This window comes from Hyaena hyaena, unplaced genomic scaffold (assembly GCF_003009895.1).
Source record: "Hyaena hyaena isolate Hyena2069 unplaced genomic scaffold, ASM300989v1 scaffold_141, whole genome shotgun sequence".
Taxonomy (NCBI): domain Eukaryota; kingdom Metazoa; phylum Chordata; class Mammalia; order Carnivora; family Hyaenidae; genus Hyaena; species Hyaena hyaena.
In genome coordinates this window covers 604730-632046 of record NW_024080773.1, presented here as the reverse complement: position 1 = coordinate 632046, position 27317 = coordinate 604730, and the positions used below count along the sequence as shown (strand labels likewise).

At 41.1% G+C, this 27317-nt stretch overlaps 1 protein-coding gene and 1 long non-coding RNA gene across 3 annotated transcripts in view; one reads left to right on the top strand and one right to left on the bottom strand.

The window, feature by feature from the left end:
• PRKG1 (protein kinase cGMP-dependent 1) overlaps positions 1-27317 on the top strand; it is a 1246601-nt gene that overhangs the window by 1187555 nt on the left and 31729 nt on the right. Inside the window, exons 1-2 of one of the 2 annotated variants that reach the window (XM_039238530.1) lie at positions 7007-7056; positions 16143-16239. In XM_039238530.1, coding sequence (XP_039094461.1) covers positions 7046-7056; positions 16143-16239 — 108 coding nt within the window. In that variant the 5' untranslated portion in view covers positions 7007-7045. Of the gene's footprint in view, positions 1-7006; positions 7057-16142; positions 16240-27317 lie in introns of those variants that run through there. The other variant, XM_039238529.1, reaches the window with a different exon arrangement.
• Positions 1372-5020, bottom strand: LOC120235959. The gene is made up of 2 exons (XR_005529550.1): positions 4798-5020; positions 1372-1941 (listed from the first exon to the last, which is right to left on the bottom strand). It is a non-coding gene; the product is annotated as an uncharacterized LOC120235959 (long non-coding RNA).

The window sequence follows — 27317 nt, the reverse complement described above, 5'->3', positions numbered from 1 at the left end:
TCAAAATCCAAATAATAATTATTTTCTGATTTGGATTTGGATTTTTGACAGCAAAAGACATGAAGAGATAGAATCTAACAAGAAATTTAAGCCACTGCACCACTGATCCCTGGAGAAATTTGTCTGGAAGGAGGAGACATGACCTCAAGAAAAGGGGAGTCTTGTTCTTAAACAATGTGGGGATATCTTTTGACTCAGGAGCTCTACTTTTGTCCCTTTGTCCCAGCCCGGCAAGCGCTGAAAATTATCAAATCGAACGTGCGAATGATGGGCTTATCTTGTAAGTTCTTCTGCGTGTTTCCTGCTGGTCAATGCACCTGGCAAGAGTGTTCCCTTTACCACCTGAGACGGTAGGACAGGGCGTAGGGAGCGGCTCAATTTTGGCAGATGTGGAATGACAGTAGGAACATGCACGCGGCGACAGTGCCTTTCTTACCATGTCTCAGCTTGCTCCTGTATGTCCGTGTCTAGAAGGCTGTGGACCCTGGTCAGCATTTGTGCAGAGCAGACCAGATCTTCAGATCAGCGGCACAGGGGTGGAATTGGACCATTTGTTATGTTTGCTAGGACAGGGAGCTGGCACGGAGTGGGTTCAAAGCCGTATTGTGTCAGTTTCATCTCAAAAACGTTAGCCACTGACCTAAAACATCCCCATGTGATGCTAACTGTCCTGTATGTTAACGGCACAGCTAATAGATTCGTGTGACATGATGAAGCGTGCAAACAGGCTTTGTTTTCCAAAAAAGGAAACCCATCTTCCATGTGCTATTTTTTTCCTCTATTGTTATTTGTCAGTAAAGCATTAAAGAAGGAATTTTCTGCGGCGCCTGGGTGGCTCAGTCGGTTAAGCGTTAGACTTCGGCTCAGGTCGTAGTCTCGCAGTTTGTGGGCTCGAGCCCCGCGTTGGGCTCTGTGCTGACAGCTAGCTCAGAGTCTGGAGCCTGTTTCAGATTCTGTGTCTCCCTCTCTCTCTGACCTTCCCCTGCTCATGCTGTCTCTCTCTCTCTCTTTCAGAAACAAATAAAAACATGAAAAATTTTTTTGAAAAAGGAATTTTCTCCCTCTTCTTTTTTAACATTTACCATTGAGAGAGAGAGAGACAGAGAGACAGAGACAGAGACAGAGCATGATCATTGAGGGGCAGAGAGAGATGGAGACACAGAATCTGAAGCAGGCTCTAGGCTATGAGCTGTCAGCACAGAGCCCGACCCAGGACTCGAACTCACGAACCATGAGATCATGACCTGAGCCGAAGTCGGACACTCAACTGACTTAGCCAGCCAGATGCTGTATCCCTCTTCTTTTTATCTTCCAAACTCACCTCTGCAAATGTTCCCCTCATAAACATGACTCAATGGGGTAAAGACATTATAAATCTTGTAAGGTCTTTATCAAAGGAATATTGATAATTATTTGCCAAAGACCAGAAAGTGAGGGATTTGAAATTTAGCTCCTCCTACTGAAGACATGCTAGAAGCCTCTGGTCTGGAATGAGGCATCTGCAGTGTCCAGTGTTGCTACATGTTCCTGAAGGAACCTGTGAGATCCTCTGTTCCTTTGGAATGTGGCCAGTTTCTTTGTCCTGTTTCCTAATGAACTGCCCTCAATGTGGCTTGAAGGAAGTGAGTCATACAGAGTAAGCCCCATGAAAATGGGAGAGGGGGCATCTGCAGGCCTGGGCCACTGAGCTGCCTCTTGGCAATTCTGGCTTCGGCAACAATTCATCCTCCGAGAGGACGCCCTCAGACTTCCTACGAATGCCTCTCGAGACTCCATTTCAGGCACGTCCAGGCTCCAGGTTACGACGGTCCTTGTCTGACTGTGGCTAACAGCATGGTGACGTATCGTCTGTCCCACAAGCTCAGGGAATAGTGGCTGAAGCCACATGACGATCTTGTCCACGTGACAGCTCATGAATTTCATATTCTCTGAGAGTAACACCTGGTAGAAATAAAAATGTGTTAAATTACAATTTGAAAAGGAGACCCTCACATACTCTCCTTTAAACAGGGGTTTTAGAACCAACTGTAGAAATCTCATGCTTCATGCATCACATTCCCTCATCATTTGATGGCACCTGATTATATCAGATGGTTCAGAAATTCAAATGTGAAAACACAGCACACATTGCATTTTAGAGCAGCAGTACAAAGACTTACCAGTGTCTTCTGGGAGCACCATATAAACCATCAATTAGAATATTTCGAATGAAGATGTTAAAAATTAGGGAAAGGAACAAAACATCAACTTCATGGCATATTTGCATATTCCTATGTTTCTAAGTTAATGTTATCTCTCTGTAGGAGCATCCCATTTATCTCTAGTTTGCCGGACACACAACTCTACTTAATCTAGATACTAGCCAAGGGGAAAAACAACTTAGAGAAGGAAACATCCATAGATGGGAAAAGCAGGCAGTTAGTAATCACGAAAAGTACCAGGCACCCACTACAAACTCATGAAAGGTACCAATCATCTTCTTGTTATTGATTGCTTACTGTTCTATTTCACAAGCATTAACTCATTTATTATTTACCCTAACCCAATGGAGTGAGTTTGGTCAGCGTACCCATTAAACAGTCAAAGCTGGGGCACAGAGTCATCCTGAAGCTGATTCCGACTCATGTAGCCGGTGCGCAATAGAGCTACGATCTGTCCATGGCAGATTCCAGAGACTATATTTTAGTAATTTTATATTATTGCCTCCTCAGGTACTCACGAATTATATGGATATATTATAGACTACTGTGGGCATAATTCTAGCTAATTTGGCTATCTGGCTTTTAGCAGAGAATAAGTAGGCTAGAAATGGGAGGTAAGACAGTCTTCCTTACTCTATCAAGAGATAATACTTAAAACCTGAGCAACTAATAACAAGTTTTATATGTATTACATAGAGGTAGCCACACAGTCATTGATTATTTGGAATGATAGCCTGGGATCATCCTGTGAACCCTGTCCTATGTTCAACAAATTATGCTTTAAATGATTTGGAAGAAGATAATCCATTCTAGAAATATTGATTCCCTAGTTAGCTTTGTTTTTATGGGGTGACAGATCCATGTGGTAATCAGAAGAAATAAACTTGAATCATCAGGACCATGTGCTTCTCCGTGGCACACCCCATCCCTAGTTGGGGCTAGATAATTGGGGCATCACTAGTAAAGACACAGTCATCCTTACCAGTGTGTTCCAGAATCCTGGCACTCGAGACTTACCTGCTCAGCCTGCTGCCCTAAAACTTATACTAATGGCTGAAGCATCTATTGCTTGCCAGCAAATTCTTGATCCATCCTGGCGCTAGATAACACATCCCATGTGCTCTGTCACCTAACAAAGAGCTTCTCTAAACAAATTGTCTAGCATATTCTCACCTGTTGCAATAAGAACAGACAGTGATAGAACCCCACTTGCCATATATAAACGTATTCTAGACAGACAGGATAAGGCCCGCCCCAATGACATTATCAGCCTGAGACCCGCAGCTGCACTAACTCTTATTTTTGTTCATTTTTTTCTTTTCACATCGTTGTTTTCCAATTAGCAAGGAACACTCTAGAAATTAACAATCACGCTTATGAAGCTATTTCAAATCTTGTATCTCACAAGAACCATCGATTTTAGCCTTTCCCCAGCTCCCTGCATAGGCCAGAATACAATTTAGAAATTTTAAAAAAAGAGTTAAGGCTGTGCAAACTGAGTAACTCAAGTTGCAGTCAGGGTCATCCTGTGGTCTGTGTGCTGCTTTGGTTCTGCAAATGGCAGCAAGAAGGGCCTGTGGGAATCGTGTTTTTGAAACAGTTATCAGTGTAGCAGTGGGTGTCTGGGCACCAGAATGTCAATGCATCTGCTCTTTAAAACACAAAACTCCACAGAGGGACCATCTACAACCTAGTCCTTATTATGTTTCTTAGGTGCTGTCTTTGTGCAAATAGGACCACAGTATAATTCCATTACTGTTGAAATATCCTTTGTGGGGGTGCTGGGGGGCTCCATCGGTTAAGGATCTGACTCTTGGTTTCAGCTCAGGTCATGATCTTACAGTTTGTGAGCTTGAGCCCGGTGTCGGGCTCTGTGCTGACAGTGTGAGGTCTGCTTGGGCTTCTCTCTACCCCTCCCCTGCTTGCTCTCTCCCCATCTCTCAAAAATAAATAAATAAATTTAAAAAAGAAATATCCTTTGTAGTTCAGTAAAAATAATCACTGTTAAAAATAATCTGATTTCTTCAACTTTGTTTACTTCATATTTTCTGCATATTTTTAATGTTTTTTTTTTTTTTGAGAGATGGGGGGAAAAAGAGTGGGAGAGAGTCAGAGAGAGAGAAGAAGACAGGATTGGAAACAGGCTCTGTGCTAACAGCAGAGAGACCAACGTGGGGCTCAAACTGAACTGCACCACCGAGGCCCCATATTTTATATATATGCAGTGAGGTCTTGTTCTATTTTCCCTATGCCTGGCCAATAGTGCAGAAGTGCTATAGACATGAATAAAGTACGTAACTCCTTCAGTTTCTCATCTGGAAAGAGAGTCCCCTCTTACAGCCCTGCCTCACTGGGTCCCCGACTGCCCTCCAGGTCACTTCAGTTGACACCTGCTCACAGGTGCCAAGACACAGGACAAGTTTCTGATGACCTCCTGTGCCTAGTTCGGCAATTTCCTCTTCTGAAGGGGCAGAAGAAAGGTTCTGTGCTCCCCTCCACCCCCCCGCAGTTACGTGATGTCTGCAAGCCAGACGAGCGTAAATCAGACTGAGAACCGAGTCAGGTACTGTGTGTTCTCTGCAAGCATCAGACGGACCCCAGCATCCACACTGCCTCCTGGCAAAGAACAGCAGCAAGTCAGGACGATGCCATCATCACAAACATGGTGTGTTCTAGCGCACAAGCTCTTGCAAATCTGGATTGATTAACCAAACCATGTAAATCTGGTAGTTATGGATCTGGTAGTAACTTGGATGAGGAAAAGAAGGTCACAAAAAGAGAATTGAGAAAAGGGTTGAGACAAATCGTCACTCTCCATGGAAAATCTATAAAGAAAAGAAGCCACACATCAGGAAAAAAAAATGTTCTCATACAAAGTATGGTATGAGATGTATGGTAATACAAAGAATAACCATAATAGGTCTGAAAACCCCTCCCAATTTGCTTCATTTTATTCCCTATTATTTACTAATCATTTAAAAAGGGAGAAAATGGGTTAGTGCTATTCAGTAGGCCTTACACACACATGGAGCCAGGAGATTTATGAAGTGGTAAGATAAATGCATCACTTTTATTATATGTACACAGAAAAAAGTACTCTTAACCTAATATTGGGAGAATTCAGTTAATACTCTAACAGAATCGCTCATCTCTGCAACCTTTTAGTGCCTATTGACAGAAAAATTACCGATATGGGCTAACCCAGAAGTGAAGGTCAGTTTGTGTCGTAACAGTATTTATTTAAATCAACAGTCCAACTGAAATGAAATGTGATTAGAAATAAGTTCAGAACGTCCACAACAAATGAGATGTGTACTCAGCGAAACAATTATGGTAATAATTTGGTATAGTTGTAGATAAGAAAAGAGGCAGGCAAATTTGAGGGTATTCAGTTCTTCCCTCATCGCCATTCTCTCTGCACTCCTATGATTTGTGTAAAAACGTGTGGGAGAGTACCAGTTTCTGACATTGTAGCTATAGGCGCAAATCCTAAGCAGTGTATTTTATCGTGACCCTTTTGCATTGTTGTGCAGAAAGCTCGGTAGTGTGGAAACGTGCGATGCCTTTATGAGCTTACCCGATCTTGAGGGGGACACATTTCTAAGGTAAAGATTAGGGAGCTCGTTAATACAGCTCATTTCGCATCTGTCAGCTGCTATATTGACGCACTGTGTTAAAACTACAGAATGACTATCTGAGCCAGATGATCAAGGTTTGCACCGTCTGTGATAAGTCCTATCAATAGTATGTATCCTTGCTATCATGTGAGGAAAATAGCACTTTACTTCCTCCAAAAAAACTCATAACCCCGGCAATGCCATAAGAAAATAACCGATAAACCCCAATTGAGAGACATTCCACAAAACACCTGACAGAGTGTGCCTCCATAGGGTCAGGGTCATCATCAATAAGGGAGGTCTGAGAAGCTGTGTCAGCCAAAGGGCCTCTGAAGAGATAGGGAACCTACATGTAATACAGCAGCCGGGAATGAATGCTAGAACAGATGAGGGACATTAGGTAAAAACTGAGGAAATTTTAATAAAATATGGATATCAGTTTTAAAAAAACATTGTAAAGCCCCAAGCACTGCTTTTAGTATTCAGCTGTATTGGCTGCAGCAGAGAACGATGCCCAGTTTGGCATCCAGACACCAGTGATTTGATACCAAACATGTGGCTTTTTCTGAGACTGAGGTCATTCAAAAATGCACCGTTACTATTACTAAGCAACTTCATATGGCACAATTTTTGCTTCATTTATGTATTTTTGACTTAATACTTTCTCTACTGAGAAAAAGATTTACAGGCTTTCCCGTATTCTCAAAGAATAACTATTTAGACCTTGGGACACATCCACGTGATACCTATCTGTAGACTGTGTGACTGGTGTCTGCCACATACACATAACATGAACACAAGTCGTTCCTGAAAACGTACATGTTGTTACCAGAGTCGGGTTCCTAGGCCACACAACAGAGAAATCAGGCAGGACTAAATCCCAAAGTCACAGGCAAGGTTTTACTGGGGTTCCAGCTCAAGTGGAAGGGAGGTACGCCCCAACCAAGAGTGACGACGCCCCGCTTACAGAGAGGAAGTTGGCTCTCAGGTGCCCACTCAGGTCCAGTATGCTAATGAGGGGAAGGAAAAAAAATGCCTCATCCTGATTGGTTGGAAGGGCCTTACTCTGATTGGCTGACACCGGCAGACAATTCCAGCAGTCCATTGGTGCTTTTTGGAGCCAGGTCCTCCGTTTTAAGTCTCTCTGCGCTCACATTTGGGGCTGAACGCTGCCGCATCCCAGGTCTGCTGGGCGAGAGAAGGGCCTTAACAATAACGGCCCAGGGAATGTGCCCCAGGTACGTAGTGCTTTCCACTGGGGGCTTGCTGCTCTCTCAATATGATCATTACCTTGGTAATTGACATCTGTATAGACTTACCTATTCATTTTTTAAGTGTTTATTTTTGAGACAGAGTGTGAGTGGGGGAGGGGCAGAGAGCGAGGGAGACAAGGAATCGAAAGCAGGCTCCAGGCTCTGAGCTCGAACGCACGAACCATGAGACCATGACCTGCGCCGAAATCGGCCGCTTAACCAACTGAGCCACCAGGTACCCTTGTATAGACTTACCTATAAAACTGATTTTAAAATATTGTAGCCTGGCCCCATATCCCAAGATTTTATCAACTCTGTTTTTAACTCAGCCGTAATTCTGATATGAATCCTGGGTGGGAGGGAGCCTCAGGTGTATTACAGTCTGTGCTGCAATGCATTTATAGTTTTATTTCGGACATCAAAACATACCTTTCCTACTGCTGCCTTGGCGGCACATTGTTGGGGGGGAGGTGGTCTCCTGTTTGTCTCATTTGCATAATGAGAAGCTGAAAGCAAGACTCCCTTAAATGAAGGGCTCTGGTAGTATTTTCTGATATAGTAGCTTCAGGAGACACAGATTGGAGGACGGTTGGGGAAGAGGGCCCCAAAGGAGGTAAAGGGAAACTGTGGTTATCCGGACTTCCTGCAAAGTGTCTGTCTCAGGCATTTGGGATTCCAGAACCATCAAGCTGCAAGTGAGCCTCATTGACCTGTCTAGTGCAAACCCTTCATTTTACAGAAAAGAAGAACTCTTGTTTAGGTTAGTGCTAGGCCGATCCCAGGCCACTTCCTTTATTGTATCCCTAGAACCCTGAGCTGCGGCAGGAGGGTGGGGGGCATTGGCCGCAGCCTTCTTGCCGCACACTGCATTTTACTGTCTTTACAGTCTTTGGCCCACTATGATCATGACCACATGTCCCTTGTCCCTAAGTTCACACAGAGTCCTTCAGGGACAAAGGGGAAACATATGAATGAGACTACACAGCAAAAGCTTTGAGTCCAGAAATGAAAGCTGTACCCTAGTGTTTATTTGAGCCCTAATCCTTCGGTGCCCCACACAGTCCTCTCAAACTCATTCCCTTAAGATTATGATTGAGACTAATTTTAAGATTAAGATGAAACTTTCCCTTATTTCTTTCAATATTTTCACCCATATATTGAACATGATCAATAGGAAAAGTCTTGGGGTAGGAAAGAGATTTATCTATTTCAGGAGGAAACTCAGGCTGTCCTTACCCATCTTTTCTTTAGAAATGTAGGTCATGGCCAAGAGTCCCCAGGGAAATGGAATGAGTTTTGCCATATTTTAATATTTGGGTATTTTCTTGGGGGGGGGGAGCAACAAGATGAGAATGAGGGGTACTTCCCAGACGCTTGAGTTATTGGAAAATGGAGGTAGAAGGGTGCACCTCACCTCCCCACCTTGGGAAGCATGTCGTGCCATTCTGGACCACCCTGGTCTACAGTCATAAAGACTCTGGTTGAGATTCTAAGATGTAGTTGTAGGTGAAAGAAATCACTCTGCCCTCCAACAATGAGAGAGAACTTCCTGAAACAACTAGCCCCTGATGGCCGTCCATTTACATGAAGGAAATATCTACTCTGGCACTAATAAAGTTGAGATTGCATGCCTGCCTTTGTTTGCAATCATCTGTATTTTCTAGAGCAAAATAATAATCGTGGATATGTTTATTAACTTTCTGTTGTAGAGAAATGAACAGCACTAGTGGAAAAATCAATTCCTTTCTTCTCACTTTTTTTGACGGCAATATATATTTATTTAGGTCTTTATTTTAGAAAAAGTAAATTCATTTCAGACTATGGGAAAAGAATTTCGAAACTGAATCTAAAAGTCCATATTGGCTAACACATTTTGAGCTAACAGTGGGTAGCATATCCTCATTCATCCTTGGCAAATGCTGCTCCGATGTTTTAATGTTTAAAAAATCTTGTAGGCTTTAACGTGCACTCATTCTGGATCCTTTTATCTGACTGGAGCTCCTCCGTGCATTGCCACGTCGTAGGCAATAAGGCGTAGGAGCTTAGCCATAGGAGTCACACTCTGCATGCAAATATGTAATAAAATACCGTATTACTTAAATATACTTCAAGTTTTATGCTTGTCTTTGTTTTTCCAGTATCAGAATATTAGAAAAGGTGCAAACGTAGCATCAGATTGTAAAACGACCACAAGTCCAAATGCCTGGCCCATATGCCTGAGTCTTTGTGACCTTGGCTTAGTCACTTACCATCTCTGGGCTTAGTTTTTTATTTTTTAAAAATGCAGAGGTTGGGTTAGGTGGGCTCCCTAGTGTTGGTCAGGATTTTGAACCACGTTAGTATCTTCAAACTCTGAGATGAAAGGACCTCTGATGCTGATTCTCTACTATCTTGTTTAAAAGGAAATTAAGCTTTTTGGAGCAGGTGTAAATATGCCATGATGTGACACTCACACATGGGGTCTAGCTCTACTTCTGCTGTTTATTACTGAAACCAACCACTTATCAACCGCTGGTCCACCCCATGGCAAAATAGAAGTAAAACTATTTGTTATCCCATCCTCACCGAGAATCAAGGAGAATAAATTAAATGAGAGAACTTTAGAGTTCTTGGAAGAAAGCGCTTTCTAAATAGAGAATATTTGCATTACTATCATTCTTATTATGCAGCAGATATGAGAAATGCAATCTTCCTGTGTATTCCTGTTGGCCGTATCTCCTCAAGGGAATGTGTGTGAAAAATAAGTGGAACTCTTCCAGGACTCGAAAAAGGGGGGGAAAAAAAGCCTGTGTTCCTGAAAACCACCATTTCTGAAATGTAGAGAGCAAACTAATGTTATCTCAGATTCCCTGAAGACGAGATTACACTTTCTGGAGAAAATTGACATAATGAAATACTTGATATTCATTAAGTTACTGTTAAACTTTTTCCTTCTTTAAGTTTTTGCCTCTACTGCTGGCGGAATAGTGACTCTACCAGTGACCCTACCTATGTGCCTTGGGGCCACATATGTGAGAAAGCATCCCTTTTCTTTAGGATTTTAGGAATCAGGTTTCTTACATTGACAGGGACTCTTGTAAAATGTTTATTCTAAAAGCATGATTCTTTCAGCCGGAAATAACTCCCTGTTCAAACGTTAGCTATAAAATGGTTTTCAGTTGGTTTTCCAATGAAGTCAGAAGATTCCACTTTTAAAGTTTAGTTATCACGGCCCCTGGGTGGCTTAGTCGGTTAAGCGTCCGACTTTCGCTTAGGTCATGATCTCGCGGTTCGTGGGTTTGAGCCCCGCATCAGGCTCTGTGCTGACTGCCAGCTCAGAGCCTGGAGCCTGTTTTGGAGTCTGTGTCTCCCTCTGTCTCTGACCCTCCCCTGCTCACGCTGTCTCTCTCTCTCTCCTAGAAATAAATAAAAATATTTTAAAAAAATAAAGTTTAGTTATCAATGAGACTTTTAATAAGGAATTAAATTAATAAGAGATCTTTGATGGCTTGATTTTAGACTTGAGAAAGACTGTTCATTTTTATTTTGGTGGCTAAGCTTATTTCACGCCAAACACTTGAGAATCAGGTAAATAAGGACAGGTACCTACTGTTTTTACATGTACAAATGTAGCAGTGTAGTCTGAGCTCAAACCAATTTTGTGTTAAATGTGTAATGTTATTCATCCAGTTTCTACTTTCCATTTTCATCCAGTTCTTTCTCTCTATAAAGTGATTTTTCTGGCTGAATTTCTATTTATTTTATCAGACCTACAAATTACTCAGTGAACCAAGCTTTGTGAAATCAGTAACTATTACTGCATAAATTCTGCATACCAAATTAAGTGTTCATTCATTATACGGCCAGCATTATATTTTGGTTATATCATACACCAGGTATACTTTTGTGTGTAAGGCTCACTTTCTGAAAGTTCTTACCCCTTGTTTAATTATTTCTGTAGATATTTATAGATTGCAGTGCTCTTTGATTACATATTTAAAAAAAAATGATTCCTAGGCATTTATCTGAACATTTAAGTAAAGATTCTGACAAACTACAAAATTTGTCTTTATTAAGTGTATATCAGTTGATACTCCCAGAAAGGCCTAAATGTGGAAGAAATCAGGACTTGGAAGTACAAAGACATTGGCAGAGCCAGAACCACAAGTCATTAACTTTTGTCAGTATGCTACAGTGCTCTCTTGTTATTTTTAAGTCTGAGGTAGACATTGTCTGATTGAATCTCAGCTTGCCTAGTGAAGTTATGGAATAAGAAACTTAGTTCTAGGTGAGAGTCAGTGTATTTACTGAAACATTTCATTTTTATAGATTTCCCAAGATGTGAGAAAATGAAACTCAACAAGAAACAAAATATACCCAATAGCAGTTGAATTCAGACAAAGCCTTGGTACTTAATTTGCATGTGGATTAGAAGATCCTTAAGACTTTATTTGGTTTTCCATGGAGACTCTTAAAGTAGACTTCTGAAGCAATGTGGGTTATAGATTAGTGGAGCTGATGCAGATAGGGCCACATTATCTTTTTGTTCTCCTGATTCTTAATTAGTGGCTTTTATAACCCATCCAGAACTATTGTTAGGTTTCTTTGAATCCTAGAGGCTTACTTTAAAAATACTCGTAATATTGTCTGCTTTGTAAAATAATGCTGAGCTATTACTGTTGTTCTAATATCACAATAAACATAAAATTTTTAATTCCACACATTTTCTACTGGGTAGAATCCTCATATGTGATTTCTGAGAGAGGAAAGAGAGCTGTTGGTTTACTTCTTCACAACAATAGGCAGTCTTAAGGGATAGAGCCCAATTCTGGTATTTTGAGATGATGGCAGAATTAATTCATGAGCATATGGCAATGATGGAAAAACAAATGTAAATAATGGAGGACACTGGATTCTTACTCTATGGCTTTGTGGAAAGCTGGTAATACTGGAAGAGATAGGGAAATAAAAACAGTTATTATATATTTCCTAAGGTAAGTGAACATACTACTGTAAATATATGTAGTTTTCTATACATACAGAGAGAGGTTGAGATTCTTCTGGAATTGTGTTTCTAGACTATGCATCTATGCCTTGGTCTTATCAGTTTTATACCTGCTGCTTTACATTTTCATTGCTTTTGGAACTTCCTTGGTATATAGGCAGAAATGAAAAGAAGAGGTGAACATGTAGGCAGCTGAGTTCCTTTTTATCAGTTCTTTTTTTAAGAAAAAGTTTGGTATTTCACTATTTAAATAGTACCCTGTACAAATCAGCAGTTGTCTGTGGATTCTAATCACCCAGAGCCCCAGCTGAATGTTAGGGTCAAGACTGTTTGAGAAATGGTTTATCTCTGTCTCCTTCACCCAACACAATTCATTTCTTGTTGTATAGTTATTTGTGTCTTAGGGGTTTGTAAGCTCCCTGACATATGCATAAAAGGTATGTCGCTATGTGTACTTTACTGAGAATGCATAGTCTACACCCCATACTAAAATAATCATAACAATATCCTTTTGAAAAATTAGTATCTCAAACCAAGTTGAAGACCATTAGAAAAGAGACTTTGTATGCCTTTTTAGATGTTAGGCAACCAAACATTGAGAACTTTATGTCTTACTGATGTGAATTTCCCCCTAGCATTTGGCAGTCACCCCTTTCATAAACACTGCTGCACAGATGAATTTTAGAATTGTACAAAGTTGGGCCTCGTTCTTTGGATCAGTATCCCATTAGGAACTGGGGTTCCACACCGACCTCCTTCAGGCAAAAGACATTTGGTTAACAGAACCACAACCATTGCTTTCACCAATTCCTTTAGTCTCCTTTCCCACTCAAACTTTTACCAACTCTTTAACAAGCAGGACAGAATTGATGGATTCAAATTATCTTCAAGGAATCCCTGAGTAAAAGGAAAGAATGAAAATGTTTCTCCCAAGTTATGAGCAAGAGTAGTTACCCAAAGAAGTGAAATCATCTATAATTTAACTTTAAAATTTTTTTTAATGTTTACTTTTGAGACAGAGCGAGAGAGAGAGACAGAGCATGAGTGGGGGAGGGACAGAGAGAGGGGGAGACACAGAATCGGGAGCAGACTCCAGGCTTCGAGCTGTCAGCATAGAGCGCAATACAGGGCGCAAACCCACAAACCACGAAATCATGATCTGAGCTAAAGTCAGACTCTTAACCAGCTAAGTCACCCAGGCACTCTATAGTCTAATGTTTTTATAGAGGTCACTTCTAATAGTGATTTCCACAGTAAAAAAGAAGTTATTAATCCAAAAACTTATGAATTCAGAAAAGAATACAGGGTCTCTGTGATGAAGATGTAACTCTTGTCCATAAAGAGTAATCTGAATGAAAAATAAATACATATAGAATATTAAGCAGCTAATATTTCCTTGGTGGGAAATGGGGGGAAAAAACACTATGATAGCATTCCCACATTGTTCAGCTTCCCTGAGAATCAGAACCCGGCGTGAATAGAGTGGAATAGAACATCAGGAACACATTATCTAAAGGCCCCTCAAAATGTATCTCACCAACCACTAGATAAAATCACCCCACTAGGTATTATTTTAAAAAGTAACCAAGCAATATTAGCAAAGATAATCAAAGTATAATTACAGTGTTACCAATCTCTTTTCATTAAAACACAAAATATTTTATGTAATGATAATTGTGTTTTCACTTTGTGGAGCAGTGTATGTTTAAGTGGATTATAATGGCTACAGAGAAAATACCTACTATTTAACATGAGATTTAATCCGTCCATCCCATTAATGAAAATACCATCAGTAATTAATTAGATAGGAAATATAAACAATAAAAGTCAAGAGGATTTTGCTTAGAAATGCCAACACGAAATAGCCACCTTATGACTTCAGCATTCTCTGTTCTTTGTGTGTGTGTATGTGTTTTAGGAATGACGCTTTTTTTTTTTTTTAAGCTGTGTTAGCCATTACAGAACTAGTGGTCGTTTCAGTGGGTCTAGGATCCAAGGGCAGGAGGCCAGACCATGTTGTGAGAGGCCCCAACACTCTGGGCATGAATGCATCACCCTCAGACTCCTCAGGCAGCCACTGAGTTCGCAGCACCATTTTAATCCAAATGCTCCTGTGGTTTCTGCAGTTCCTGAGGCTTCTTGGTTGCAGCTATAGTTCTCAACTCTTGCTGTGCATCAGAATCACTGAGGGAGCTTTAAAAATATATATGGATATTTGGGTCCTGTGTCCACAGATTTCTGATTGACTCAGTCTGTGGCAGGACCCAAATGAAGGGGTTTCTGACAGGTGTCAGGAGGTTCCAGTGTGCAATAAAGGGCTGAAGGTCACCTGTGTAGATGTGTCACTAGCCTAACTTTACAGATCCCAAGTGTAGGAGTTAGGGAGTATCTTCAGGAGCTATGAGAACACCGCACTGTAAATATATCAAATGGTGTCAAAATAGTCTGAGTTTACCTTCTTTGTATCTGAGGTCTCTAAATCCAGCAGGGACATAGGATATTATCAAAAAGAGTCTCATCAAGAATCTGACTCTCTGGACTGCCAGGAAGTGCTTGACCACATAGAAACTGTCACGGAGTCTGATCCCAACAGATGTCCTTATAAAGCACCTGTTGAAGTGAACTCTGCCCTTTAAATGGGAGGGAGTTGTAATTTTCCAGAAGTAGTGGGCCCACTGGAATGCTAGACATGCCCATTTGCTGCTTATGTCCATTTTAGTAAACCATCCCTTGAACTGTGAAGTGGATCTCCTGGTTGTGTAGATAATGAGAGAAGTCTACAGATGCTGTCAGGACTGGCCAGCGGCATGGTCTATGGGGTTTATTAGAGGGAAGTGAGTTCGCGTAACCAGACAGTCATGAGAAACAGGTTGTCTTGAGAGTCTGTCAAGAATTGTTCAAATCTGGGACTGTGGTTGTAGATTGGAGAACATGAATGTGTCACCTAGAAACGTTCCTCCCAAGCGGAGAGTCTAATGCGTGTTCGATTACAAAGGAATAGCTAAAGTGTTACATGGCTTAATGCCAAATATGTCTTTGGGGGGCTGTATCCAAAAACTGACAGAAACGAGCAGTGTCCGTGTCATCATCTCAAAGGTATATCATCATGTCTATCTATAGCATGGGCCGAATCATAGCATGGGCCGAATCAGGTACCGCCTGGCCGAAGGTCACGGGTTATGCATAGCTATGCAAATACTTGATTTCTGAGACAGCTGAATTAGTCCCTGACCTGACATCAGTGAGACATTAGTGACATTACTCTTATGCCTTCCTGCCCTTTCTAAAAATAGTAGGGCCTTTAACAAGATATTTTGAGCGTCTCATCAGGGGAAGCTTATTCTGGCCATTCACGTGGGTCAGATCTGCTCGGGGCACAGACTTTGGGAGCACAGCCCTCGCTTCTCCTCTCATATAAGGAACTAGGAAAGATAAAGGCACTGGGGAGTCCCCGGCTGAGAGGCCGTGGCGACACATAAACGGAGGAGGATACTGTTTAGGAATGGGAATGTGCTTCCGAAACCCTCCATTTCAGACCTTGGCACCCCCGTCCTCAGCATTCCGGATCTGTTTTCCTAAACCCTGGCTGTGATGTCGCTCCAGAGACCTGGGTGATCTGGCCGCTTTCAGTAAATACTTGCAGGAGCCCCTGGCAGCCTGTGGACAAAGGCACCTAATGAGAAACTGCCATCCCGCAGCGGGAGGGCCAAAACAGAACCCAGCAAAACAAAAAATCCCAAAGCAGAGCCCAAACCAAACCACCCCACCCATCTGTGCTCACAGGAAGACGCGCAGGAAAGCGCTGCGATGTGACTCTGAGCCGTAACTGGACTGACCAGTCACATGACAGGCAGGCACCGGGTAACTGGTCTCCTTCTCCTCTGCCCAGCAAGTTCAGGTCTTGATTATTCTGCCCAACTGGGACCAGAAAACTTAACGATGGTGAGGACACCCAGACTCTGAGGGCAGAGATGGATTCTGAACAGGTAAACCCTGTGCCAGCGTCCTGTCCTCCCGGGGCGGTCGTGTGCGGTTCTCGCGTTTGCGCCTCTAAGAAATTTCCGTTTTTTCGCATCAAAAAATCCAGATATGAAGCCGAAGCTGCTTTCTTCGCCAACCTGAAGCTGTCTGACTTCAACATCATCGACACCCTTGGAGTCGGGGGCTTCGGACGAGTGGAGCTGGTAGGTGACTCTTCTTTACATGCTCCTGGGAGCCCCTATCCCTCCTGGGTCTGTCCCCCTCTATTAAGATTGGTCTTTGCTCTGCTTTCTCCTCATTCATTATGGTTGTTCTCGAATCACGGCCAAATGCGTTGACGTCAGCACATCCGAGGGTGCAGCGGTTAAAGTGAGCTGCATGCGATGTAGCCATAAACTAGCAATGAAGTCGACAACCCACTCTTTTAGCAAAACCTGTTCCTAGGAAATGAGAGCTAAACACGTTGACGTAAGAGGAGCCATAAAGCACTTTTTACCCAGCTGATATTCTGTGACCTCTACTTCCTTAGTTCTGAGTGGGGCTCACCGACTGAGTCATGTGCCCTACCGACAACCTCAGTGAGTGTGTAAATTTAAATATAGAGGAAAATGGAATATATACATATATATGTGTTATGTGTATGTATATATATGTAATATATGATACATGCATGCATGTTTGACTTCCTTTATGTATATTTAAATTTATATTGTAATTATTGTAGATAGGGTGCATGATTGAGTGAGCAGTGCTCAGAACTAAGGAAGGAAATAAATGAGTAAAATCTATCGATCATCTATCTACTTAATTGAAGGTCTTTACCACTGCTTTAAGACTTTAAAAATCACGTAAATAATGTAGTCATTCTGCGATTCTGTATTTGCAAGCACCTAGTTAGATTATAGTGATGATGTTTTATATAATCAGATAACACGGTTTGAATATTTCACACCCATGTATGTCCTACAGGTAAGCGTTAGGATGATAAAGACATGTTGGTGCAAGTGTATTCATTAAACACATTGCATGAATGTGATGTGAACCGAATGGAAAGCGTATTCTGTTGTGCCTTTGAAATACACATTTAAGAACTGGCATATTCCAACATAAACCAGAAAAAAAAAACAAAAAACAAAAAACAGTATTCTGGTGAGTGCGTGAGTTGGTGCATTCCAAGCCTACATGGATATAAAGCCTGTTTGGGAAGGCAGATTACTTTTCACGGCTCTGCTGAACGAGGAGGAACCCCTGACACCAGTCGCCAGTACAGTATGTTAGGAACTCCCCGTACAGTGTGGTAAACAGTCCCTGTTGCCATCAGGGGACTAGAATCCCCTTCCATAAAAGTACACTGACCTAGCGCTGTCTCTGGCATTTGTCCCTTTGCGCTGCAGTTGAGATTTCTGGCTTTGACAGGCGGGAAAAATGTTATTTACTTAAACATTAGACAAGGTAACTTTCGAGCCATAAAGTGTTTCATTGAACTTGCCTTATGCTTCCATTAGCACTGGTTGGAGGTACCACAGTTATACGCTTCTGACTTGACTGTTGATTCATGGTGCGATTTTAGGTTACAAGAATACAAACTAAGGGCCTAGCAACACTTGTTTTTTCTGAATTCTGCCGGTTAACGCAGTCATAGATTTCTTTTTCAGGAACTTCAATTTTGCGACAAAATATAACCATTCATAGAACTAGTGAAGCTTTGTTACTGGTGTTCTCTTTTACTGGGGATGTTGAGACATGTAAACAGATCAGGGGGTAGAGCTCCCTGCCAGGAAGAGCTTATGGTCTGGTGTGTTTATTTACCAAGGTGTGCAGGTCTCAGTCCCTTTCTAAATGAGGCACTAAAAAGGATAGGACTCCCTAGAGTTCGATTTTCTGACTTGTTCTTAAATACAGTTTTTCAAAGACTGCAGACCATCAAATTATTGTTTTAGTTGACCAAGAAAATTTACATTATAAATTTGTGAACTCTCGGAAGTCTGAGAATGTCAAGTTGGGACCTTTAAGTTACCAGTAAGATATTTTAGGAAATAAAGGAGTTTACTTAGGATTTTTGAAATACTGAAAAAATTGTTCATAGACACTGAAACCACTTTAAGCTGGTTTTTAATTTAAGCAATTAAATGCCAAGCTGACAGTAGAAAACCTCTAGAAAGCTCCCTCACCAATGTTTGAGGAAGCACAACTAACCAGAAAATTAGGGAAGGTGTACACACACACACACACACACACACACACACACACACACACTCTCTGCATCCCAGGAGAGACAGGTGTAGTTCATCCTAATTTTCTTCTCATAGATAATTATATTTTACTCCTTTACACAGATGTTTATAGACTAATGAAAACCATAACCTCAGGAATTCATTTTAGTTGGAGCCCATTTATAAAAATGTTAGATATGCCCGTAAACAGTAAACCCATAACAGGCCCCTTTTCACAACCACGGACATCAGAAAAGAGGCACATGTTTTTAACCTCTGAAATGACCTGATCATCTTGGGTGATTTTGTATCCCCCACCCCACAAATACCGTGTGAACATCTGAATACCCAGACTGCCTTGTCTATTCAGTGTGAACTAGTCATTCAGGCAATCGCTATTTCCCTACGATCTGCTGCCTACTCACCGCCTGGTAATATTAGCTACTGGGTATGGAAAATAGTCTTCTCTGGGATTGTTCATTTTGTACATGTATTCGGCGAAGCCAGAATTAGGAGTTTGGCCTCAATGCTTTGACTGTAATTACACACACTGTTGTCATAGCGTGTGATGAATCACTGTGAACACTGGCTCAGGAGACAGTAGTGAATCTTTAGAGCTGTACCCACACCATTCACAGTTAGGAGGAGAAGGCAAGGCCCAGTCCTGTTGGGATTATAGAACTGTTCACTCCCTCCTGAGAATGACGTCTGCAGGAAAATGTTATCAGTATTACAGAGCGGTATGTGTAAGCAGTACTGCCTTCAGATGGATTGATTTCACATATGTATATTCACAGGACTGTACCAAGTAAGTAAAGTGGATATCTTGAACCCACCAGTCCTTAGTTCTGCGATGATGTTGATCAGGTAAACAACAAGATAAAAAATATACCACATTACACTTTAATTTCATAATAATATCTAAAATTTTTTCCCAGGAATAGATTATAAAACTAGAAACTCTTAAACTGAGTATAAAGAATTAAATTTGAATTTTTGAACCCCATTTCCTGGTATAACTAAGGAGTTTTCTTATTTGAAACACAGATTAGGTTCGTGTTATTTTGCATAATGACACACTCTTCAAAGCCGTCTTAGCATTTCTTAATTTTTATTATTTATATCAACTTAGATGAATTTAAATGCAGGAGGAGATTTCAGGCAGGAGAACTGCTAAATAGTTTATTGCCAACTTTTGTAGAGCAGAGCATGATTTCGGCGCCTAACAGAAACTCGAGTATTTGCTCAGTGATGAGGCCAGAAGCTTGAAGAAATTAGTCTTATGTGAATGAGAATTCTGCTCTAAAGCTATTAAATCCTTTTCGCAAATACCTTTAGCATAACCGATTTTAATGAGTTGAATATCAGACGTGTCCCGTTGCTAGCTATTCCCTTTGGGAAGTCATCCATTCTGCTTTCCTTTCGGTTATAGGTCAAAAAACATATTTCCTCACCAATTTATTTTTATTTTGAAGAACGGGCTTTCTCGTTTGTTCAGCGCTGCCTGTTTATCTTCCAGAAGACCACATTCTGTTTATAAGTTCTTTGAGCAAAAGACCCCCTGCTTTTTTATAGATGATTTACTCATTAAAGCAGAAGATACCTTGGTAATCCTCTTAATTTACAAGGTATGACTGCAAAATGAGGAGAATGCTTTCACAACCACAGATGAAAATTAGTCCCATTGCTCTATGGTCACGTTCCTATTTACTCTACTTTTCCTCTTGTCAGAGGAGGTGCTGGCTTTTCAGAAGAGATTTGCACCAGTGGGACTTTGTAACCTGGCAGTGCAGATGTGTTTGCTTTGTATAGCAGGTATTTAATCTTTGCAGCAATCCAGTGCCTCTAGAAGTGGATAAAATACAGGGACACAGACATGGAAGACATAATCTCTGTCTTCTTAGATTGTTTTCTGTCTGTGTCTCTTATTCCATATTTATGCAGCAAGTTGTCTGCTGAGACATACAAAGTCTGAAGTAAAATAGCCGTTGCCTCTAGGGACTCTGTTTACTGGAAAGGACAGTCATGGGAACGAATAAATAATCCAGTAACCAAAGTATGAGCAGCCTGTGGTCGGTGCTCAGGAGAGCAAGACATCTTGGAGGCTGTGGTGTTTGCAAGACAGGAGAGTTAGGGGATCTACATAAAGAACCCAAAGCTTTACAGTCCACGCCTATAAAATGCAACAAGTACACGGTCGTTTGTCAACAAACTGATGTTTAAAATGTTTCTTAATGGATGTTACTTCCTTACTAAAAGAATCAAGCCTCTCATCTGAACACTGCTTTCTGATCTTCAAATTGGTCCACATTCAGTATATAATTTTACCTTTATGAGGCGTGATCCGCTTTTACTAGAAGGAAGTCAGGATCAATGCATAGAAGGAGCCTAAAACCCTACAGTCAGTAAAAGGGCTGCTCTGATTGCCTAGAACTACTGATCCAGTTTTTAACTTGAAGCTTTTTCTATAATTCTGGCTTCTCAAAATATTTAGATTCCTATCACACCAACAGCAGCCACCACGATGAAATTGAACCAGTGTTGTCACATGTGCACCTTTGTTTTAAAAATAAAAAAAGAATTCTTCTAGAATTGCAGAACCCGTAATAGACATAAACATAGAATAAATGCTGTGATCATCCACTGTTCACATCAGCTTCTGTCAAACCTTCAGAGGCTCTTTCTTCTCTGAATCTTTTGCTGTTCTTACTTCAGTGGTTAAAATGCCTCTGGAGAAACAAACAAAAAATCAGACATTATAATATAGTAGCTCAGCACTAGAACTCTGGAATCAGACCCTCTGGATTCAGATTTTAGCAGCTGTGTACATTCAGTCATTTCCTCTGGAGTCCCTAACTCCTAAGCCTCAGTTTCTCCATCTCCAGAATGAGGATGATAGTAGGATATGACCCACACAAGGTCACAAACATTAAATGAGTTAAAGCCCCCAAATAGTATCTCACATCATAGGTCAGTAAGTGTTGTGATGTTACTGCTATTATATTATTATTAAAATATGCTCATTAGCATTTTTATGAATGAATGACTATCATTCCCATCTATACCTGCAGGAAAGGAAAGGAATGGAATAATTTTACTCTTTTTTTTTTCCACCCTTGCTCTGCTGAGTCCCGACAGTACAAACATTTCTCAGCTGTAAGAAAGAGCCTGAGGTCTTCAAATGACCCCAGTAATAGCTTCTATCAAATCCCCCCAAACCACTAAAGCTCCTTCCTTTGGGATCGGTCTTGAGTGGAGGCGGGAAATGATTTCCAGGCTTGCTCACACTGAGCCTTCGCGTACCTGAAGCCTCCTGTTCTTACTTATCCATTTCTCTTCTCTGTTGTAAAGCCCCAGCTCTTAACCTCTCCCTAGGAAATCCTTTTCAGTGCAGTCTGCTGAATCCTCTCCCATTTCTCCACAGCCTTCTTAAGCCAGAGAACCCTCACTGGGCCTAATGAGGGTCTGGGTGTTGCCAAGTGGACTGTACAGGTCACTTCTCATCTGTGACCCAGTGCAGGAGGGGGCAACGTGGCAGGAAGTCACAGGGTGTGCCCCGCACGGGTCACAAGTCCATATGGGTCACAGGTCCATAAAGGAGCCATGGCACTCTTGTGGCCGTTTTGCCAGCTGCTTGGCACTGGGCCGGGCCTGGGGGCTGTGCCAACCAAGGCAAAACAAATGGAGCCTGGGAGATGATTAAGCAAGAAATTAGGCGATAAATCCATTGCTCGGTCAGCAGAGTTCTGTTTCGTCCTTAGGAAAGGAGAACAGCTCAACTCCAAAGGGAAGCCCCACATTAGACGAAAACATTTCAAGAGCTTCCTGACTGCCAAGCCACGGCAGTGAAATAGAATAGCTGTGGGATCGCTGGGTGGCAATGCCACTTGAGGCCACGGTGATTTACTGCAGAGGATGCCTGGGGAAACCCTCTGCCCTCTGTGACCTGAGTGAGCAGGGACTCTGCCCTCCTTGAAAACGCCCGGTCTGCCTCATTTTCCTGCGGTCCTTTCCCTCGCCCCTACTGGAGTCGGTTTGTTATTCAAGAGGTCATCCTCATGGTAGGTTTTCTTCAAAAGGATATAACTGGACACACATGGTTTGTTGTGAAAAATAGCATTGATTTCCAAGAAAATGAGTCATTCAGCTAGCTAATGAAAACCCGATTCAGTAAACACGGATTGAGCAGAATACGTCACAATAGATGGTGTCTCGCAAGATGGCCGACCACAGTCTCCCACGTATTGGAGTCTGTCTCTGTTTGGATGTTATGTTGGTAAAGAGGTGCAGTACTTCACCCTGTCTCAGAATAGACATTGATACAATAGGTGTGACACAGTTCAGTCCACCCAGCGCCTACAAGGAATCACTTGCTTACGCATCTTCTGAAATTATCGAGTTTATATGCTATCTGTAGAAATGAATATTCCTCATTAAAAGGATTTTAAATCAGTGCCCTGAAGCAAAGTAAAATGTTTGTTTCTCCTCCAGAACTTTGTGTGATTCTACAGAGATCCATGGAAATCCCAAAAGCACTAGGCATGTCTTTCCAAGAGTCAAGATATTGGTGATGAGAGAGAATATCCAAAAGTTAACGTTTCAGTCACACTTGCCTTTATGTTTTCTGTGACATACGTTTGCTTTTATTTTTTTTAATGCAGTGAATTTAGGGGCATATCACAGTCAGCGAAGATTTATCTATTATACAGTCACTAATATTTTTAGGGGGAGAGAAAAATAGCAGAAGTGATTTCTGCCCCTTAAGGACTTTCTGCTTTCTCGTAAATAAGAAAATAAGACTAACACATATGAAAAGTAACCAATAAAATCCTTTAGTATGTATTCATTTCTAAATTATGCAGAAAGGTTCTCAGTATTTCAGAATGTGGGAGACCATTTGGAGCAGATTTAGTAGAAGAGGCCCCAAGAAAACAAAGACTCAAGCTAGGGCTTAGGGACTAGGTTGGGATTCAAGAGAACAGCTGGGCAAAGGCCATTCAAGGCAAAGGTTACAACACAGAGGGCCACATGTCTTCACAGGCCACAGAAGCAAGTGGCAGACTTGCTCAGAGGTTGTGTGAAGGGAGCCGTGAGAGGTGCCCGTAGCCCATTGGTGGGTGATTGTTGTATTCTGTTCTTCAAGGAGGTTAGATGTGAAAGCATTGGACACTTTTGGGCATGAGGTCAGGTGTTAAAAACATATAAAACACAGACTCAGCTGTCAGCTACCACCTGTGAATAAAAGAATACACTATAAGGTGACTCAACAGGCTATTTTTAGGTGGGGCCACTTCCAAAAATAAACATTGTCATTTCTCTTCTGAATAAGGTATTTTGCTTTGTGCCAAGATGTAGTTTGTGTCCCTGACAATTTCACATCAACACTTTCAAAGAGCGATCCCATTCATTAGAAGGAAAAACCCTCCCTTTGTATATGTTAGTAACAATGAAAATAGTCATGCCCTTAAAATGAAATGGCTGATCTTGTTTTGTGGGGGGAAAAATAGGAAAAAGTCATTCTGTATGTTTCAGTGTAGTTCATCAACTGTACACATTTAATTTGTTGCTGATTCATACTTGTCTCCCATATTGATATCCCTCGTTGCCATTTACATACACAACAATTTAGCTTCAATATTGAACTCTGAGATCAGGAGCTTCTGGGGACCAGATGGCTTGGTTCTTAGTCCCTGACGCCAGCCAGCTGCCTCACAAGTTCTCGGCAAGAGCAGAGAGACCATCAGTACCCGAAAGGAATCAAATAAGCTCAGCCAAAGGGAGCTGCTGTGTGGCCATGGCTACAGTCTCTACCTCCATTTGTACAGAGCAGCTTAAATGTTTAATGGGACTGATTTCTGTAGATTAAGTAAGCATGAGCAAAAAATATTAAATATATGTTTAACTGACTTAACTATGTTTGACGTGTATTATATTTATACAAAATCTTGTGAAAAGTTTGAAGTAAAAAAACAAGGAGGAAGGAGTTACCCTATTTTATTTAATATCAGGAAGAGTGAAGTGTGAGCATAACATATATCAAGACGTTAAGATCTGATTATAAACCATTTGATAAAAATTCTTCCAGTATGTGACAGGAACATTACGACATTATTTATGCCTTATGTCTCAAAAGTATGACGAGAACACAGACATTTTCATGAGTTAACCTGATCACATCTCAGTTGAATTTGGAATATGTGATTCTCTGTTTCATTTCCACTCATTTTAAAGCTTCACAGAGTCAATAAATGAAAGAAATAGAAGTGTCAACTTGTGAGTTTCAGCTTCATCTATGTGAAATTTGAGCTTGTAAGTCGGCTTTGAGTATTAGAGTAAGTTGAATTATGTGACATATTTTAGTAATCATTTTAGAAACGTGTAAGCAAGTGTGAAAACTGTTTGTAGCACTACTTGATACATACGAATGAGATTAGGCACAGATATCAAGCATTGGTTGGGGAAAGAAAACACTTGATAATTTGATGAGGCAAAGGAATTTTTCTGCTCACCTCCCCTCTGGAAACCACTAGTTCATTCTCCGTATTTAAGAGTCTGTGTTGCTATTGTTATTTGCTTGTTTTCTTTATTAGATTTAAGTTTAATCATATGGTATTTGTCTCTCTGTGACTCATTTCACTTAGCATAAGACACACTAGGTTCCTTCATTGTAGTAAGTAACAAGATCTCATTCTTTTCCATGGCCAAGTAATATTCGTGTGTGTGTGTGTGTGTGTGTGTGTGTGTGTACATCTATACACACACATCCTCTTTATCCATTTATCTGTCGATGAACACTTGGGATGCTTCCGTATCTTGGCTCTTGTAAGTAATGCTGCAGTAAACATAGGTGTGCATGTATATTTTTGAATAAGTGTTTTTGTTCACTTTGGGTAAATACCCAGTAGTGGAACTATTGGATTATATATCTGCTTTTAATATTTTGAGGGACCTCCATACTGTTTTTCACAGATTGTACCAGTTCACATTGCCACCAGCAGTGCATGAGGGTTCCTTTTTTTCCACATCCTCATCACCACTTGTTGTTTCCCATTTTTGATACCAGCCATTCTGAAAGGTGTGAGGAGGTATCTCACTGTGGTTTTGATTTGTACTTCCCTGATGATGAGTGATGTTGGGCATCTTTTCATGTGTCTCTTGGGCACTGTATGTCTTCTTTTGAAAAATGTTTGCATTCTCTACCCATTTTTTAATCAGACTGTTTGGTTTTCAGCGTTGGATTGTAGAAGTTCTTCGTGTATTTTGGATGCTAACCCTTTATTGGATATATCATTTGCAACTGTCTTCTCCCATTCAATAGGATGCTTTTTTGTTTTGTTGGTGGTTTCCTTTACTGTGCAGAAGCTTTTTATTTTGGTGTAGTGCCAACAGTTTATTTTTGCTTTTGTTTCCCTTGCCTGAGGAAACCTATCTAGAAAAATCTTGCTAAGGGTATTGTCCAAGAGATTACTGCCTACATTTTCTTTTAAGGGTTTTACGGTTTCTAGTCTCACATTTAGGCCTTTAATCCACTGATTTTTGTGTATTGTGTGAGAAAGTCGTCCAGTTTTATTCTTTTGCATGTAGTTACTCAGTTTCCTCAACATGGTTTATTGAAAAGACTGTCTCTTTCCCATTGTATAGTCTTGCCTTATTTGTGATAGATTAGCTGACCATATAAGCATAGGTTTGTTTCTAGAATCTCTGTTCCATTCCATTGATCAGTGTCTCTGTTTTTGTGCATGTGATGAAGACAAATAATTTAAAGTTTATAGTATCAATTTTAGTAATCACTACAAAATGAAATAAGGTTTATTTTATGCAGAGTCTATACACAAGAGAAAATGGTATCTTTGGGGTTTTTTTTTTATGTTTTATTTATTTTTGAAAGAGAGCATGCGAGCAGGAAAGGGACAAAGAGAGACGGAGACAAAGAATCCGAAGACAGAATCCAGGCTCTGAGCTAGCTGTCAGCACAGAGCCTGAAGCAGGCAGGGTTCAAACTCATGAACCATGAGATCATGACCTGAGCCAAAGTCGGACGCTTAACCAACTGAGCCACGTGGGCGCCTCATATTTGGTGTTTTTGTTGAAAATTTCCTTTAACATTTTTGAGAGACAGAGACAGCACAAGCAGAGGAGAGGCTGAGAGAGGGGGAGAGGTTCCATGCTCTGAGCTGTCAGCACAGAGCCCAGTATGGGGCTCAAACCCACAAACCGTGAGATCATGACCTGAGCCAAAGTGGGATGCTTTACCAGCTGAGCCACCCATGAGAAAATGGTATATTTAAATTGCACATTTCTGTAAATAATATGGATTCAATACAGGTAGTGTTTTTAGTCAAAATGAATCAGTGTTAATTCCTTAATAAGAAAAATCACAAGTATTCTTTGATTTCCAAGTGATTTCTATTAAGTTGTCCAACTGTTTATTCAGGTTGTAATTAAAAATAGGAAGTATGATGTTCTTTTCCTGATCTTCCTCCAAACTGAAAGTTTAATGTCTGTTTTGAAAAACTGTCTCCTCTATGAAAATGGTCTTAACTGGGCTTTTGGTCAATTTGAAGTTAGTAATATAAATATATCCTAATATTTCTCGTCACTAGCTCTAGAACTGGATGTTAAGTCTGAAGGACTTAACAAATAGGACTACTGGTGTTTTCGATGAGGGGCTGAGGTGAACACAGGAAGGAAAACACAGATGGAGAGAAGAGAGACCCTGTCCTGACTATCACTTGTGCAAATGGCAGAGGGAAATGTGTAGATAAAATGAGCTCCTTTTTGCTATGCTCTCTTGTTCCACTGGGTATCACCCAGTGGTCATTTCTGAAATGAGTTTTATGTGTGGAATCACCCACCATAAAACTGTGTAACGACGTCATGTCTCTGTCCTTCCCATCTGAAAAGGTTTTCAACTCTGGCATCTCTTTAAACTCATAATCCATCCTCTGCATTCTCTGTGTCAGCGGGATTTGTGTCACACAGGCTGTGACAAGTCCCTTATGCTCTCCTCCTTTGTGCATCCTTTGGAATAAACCAGATGCCATGATTCATCCTGAAGTCTGGATGCT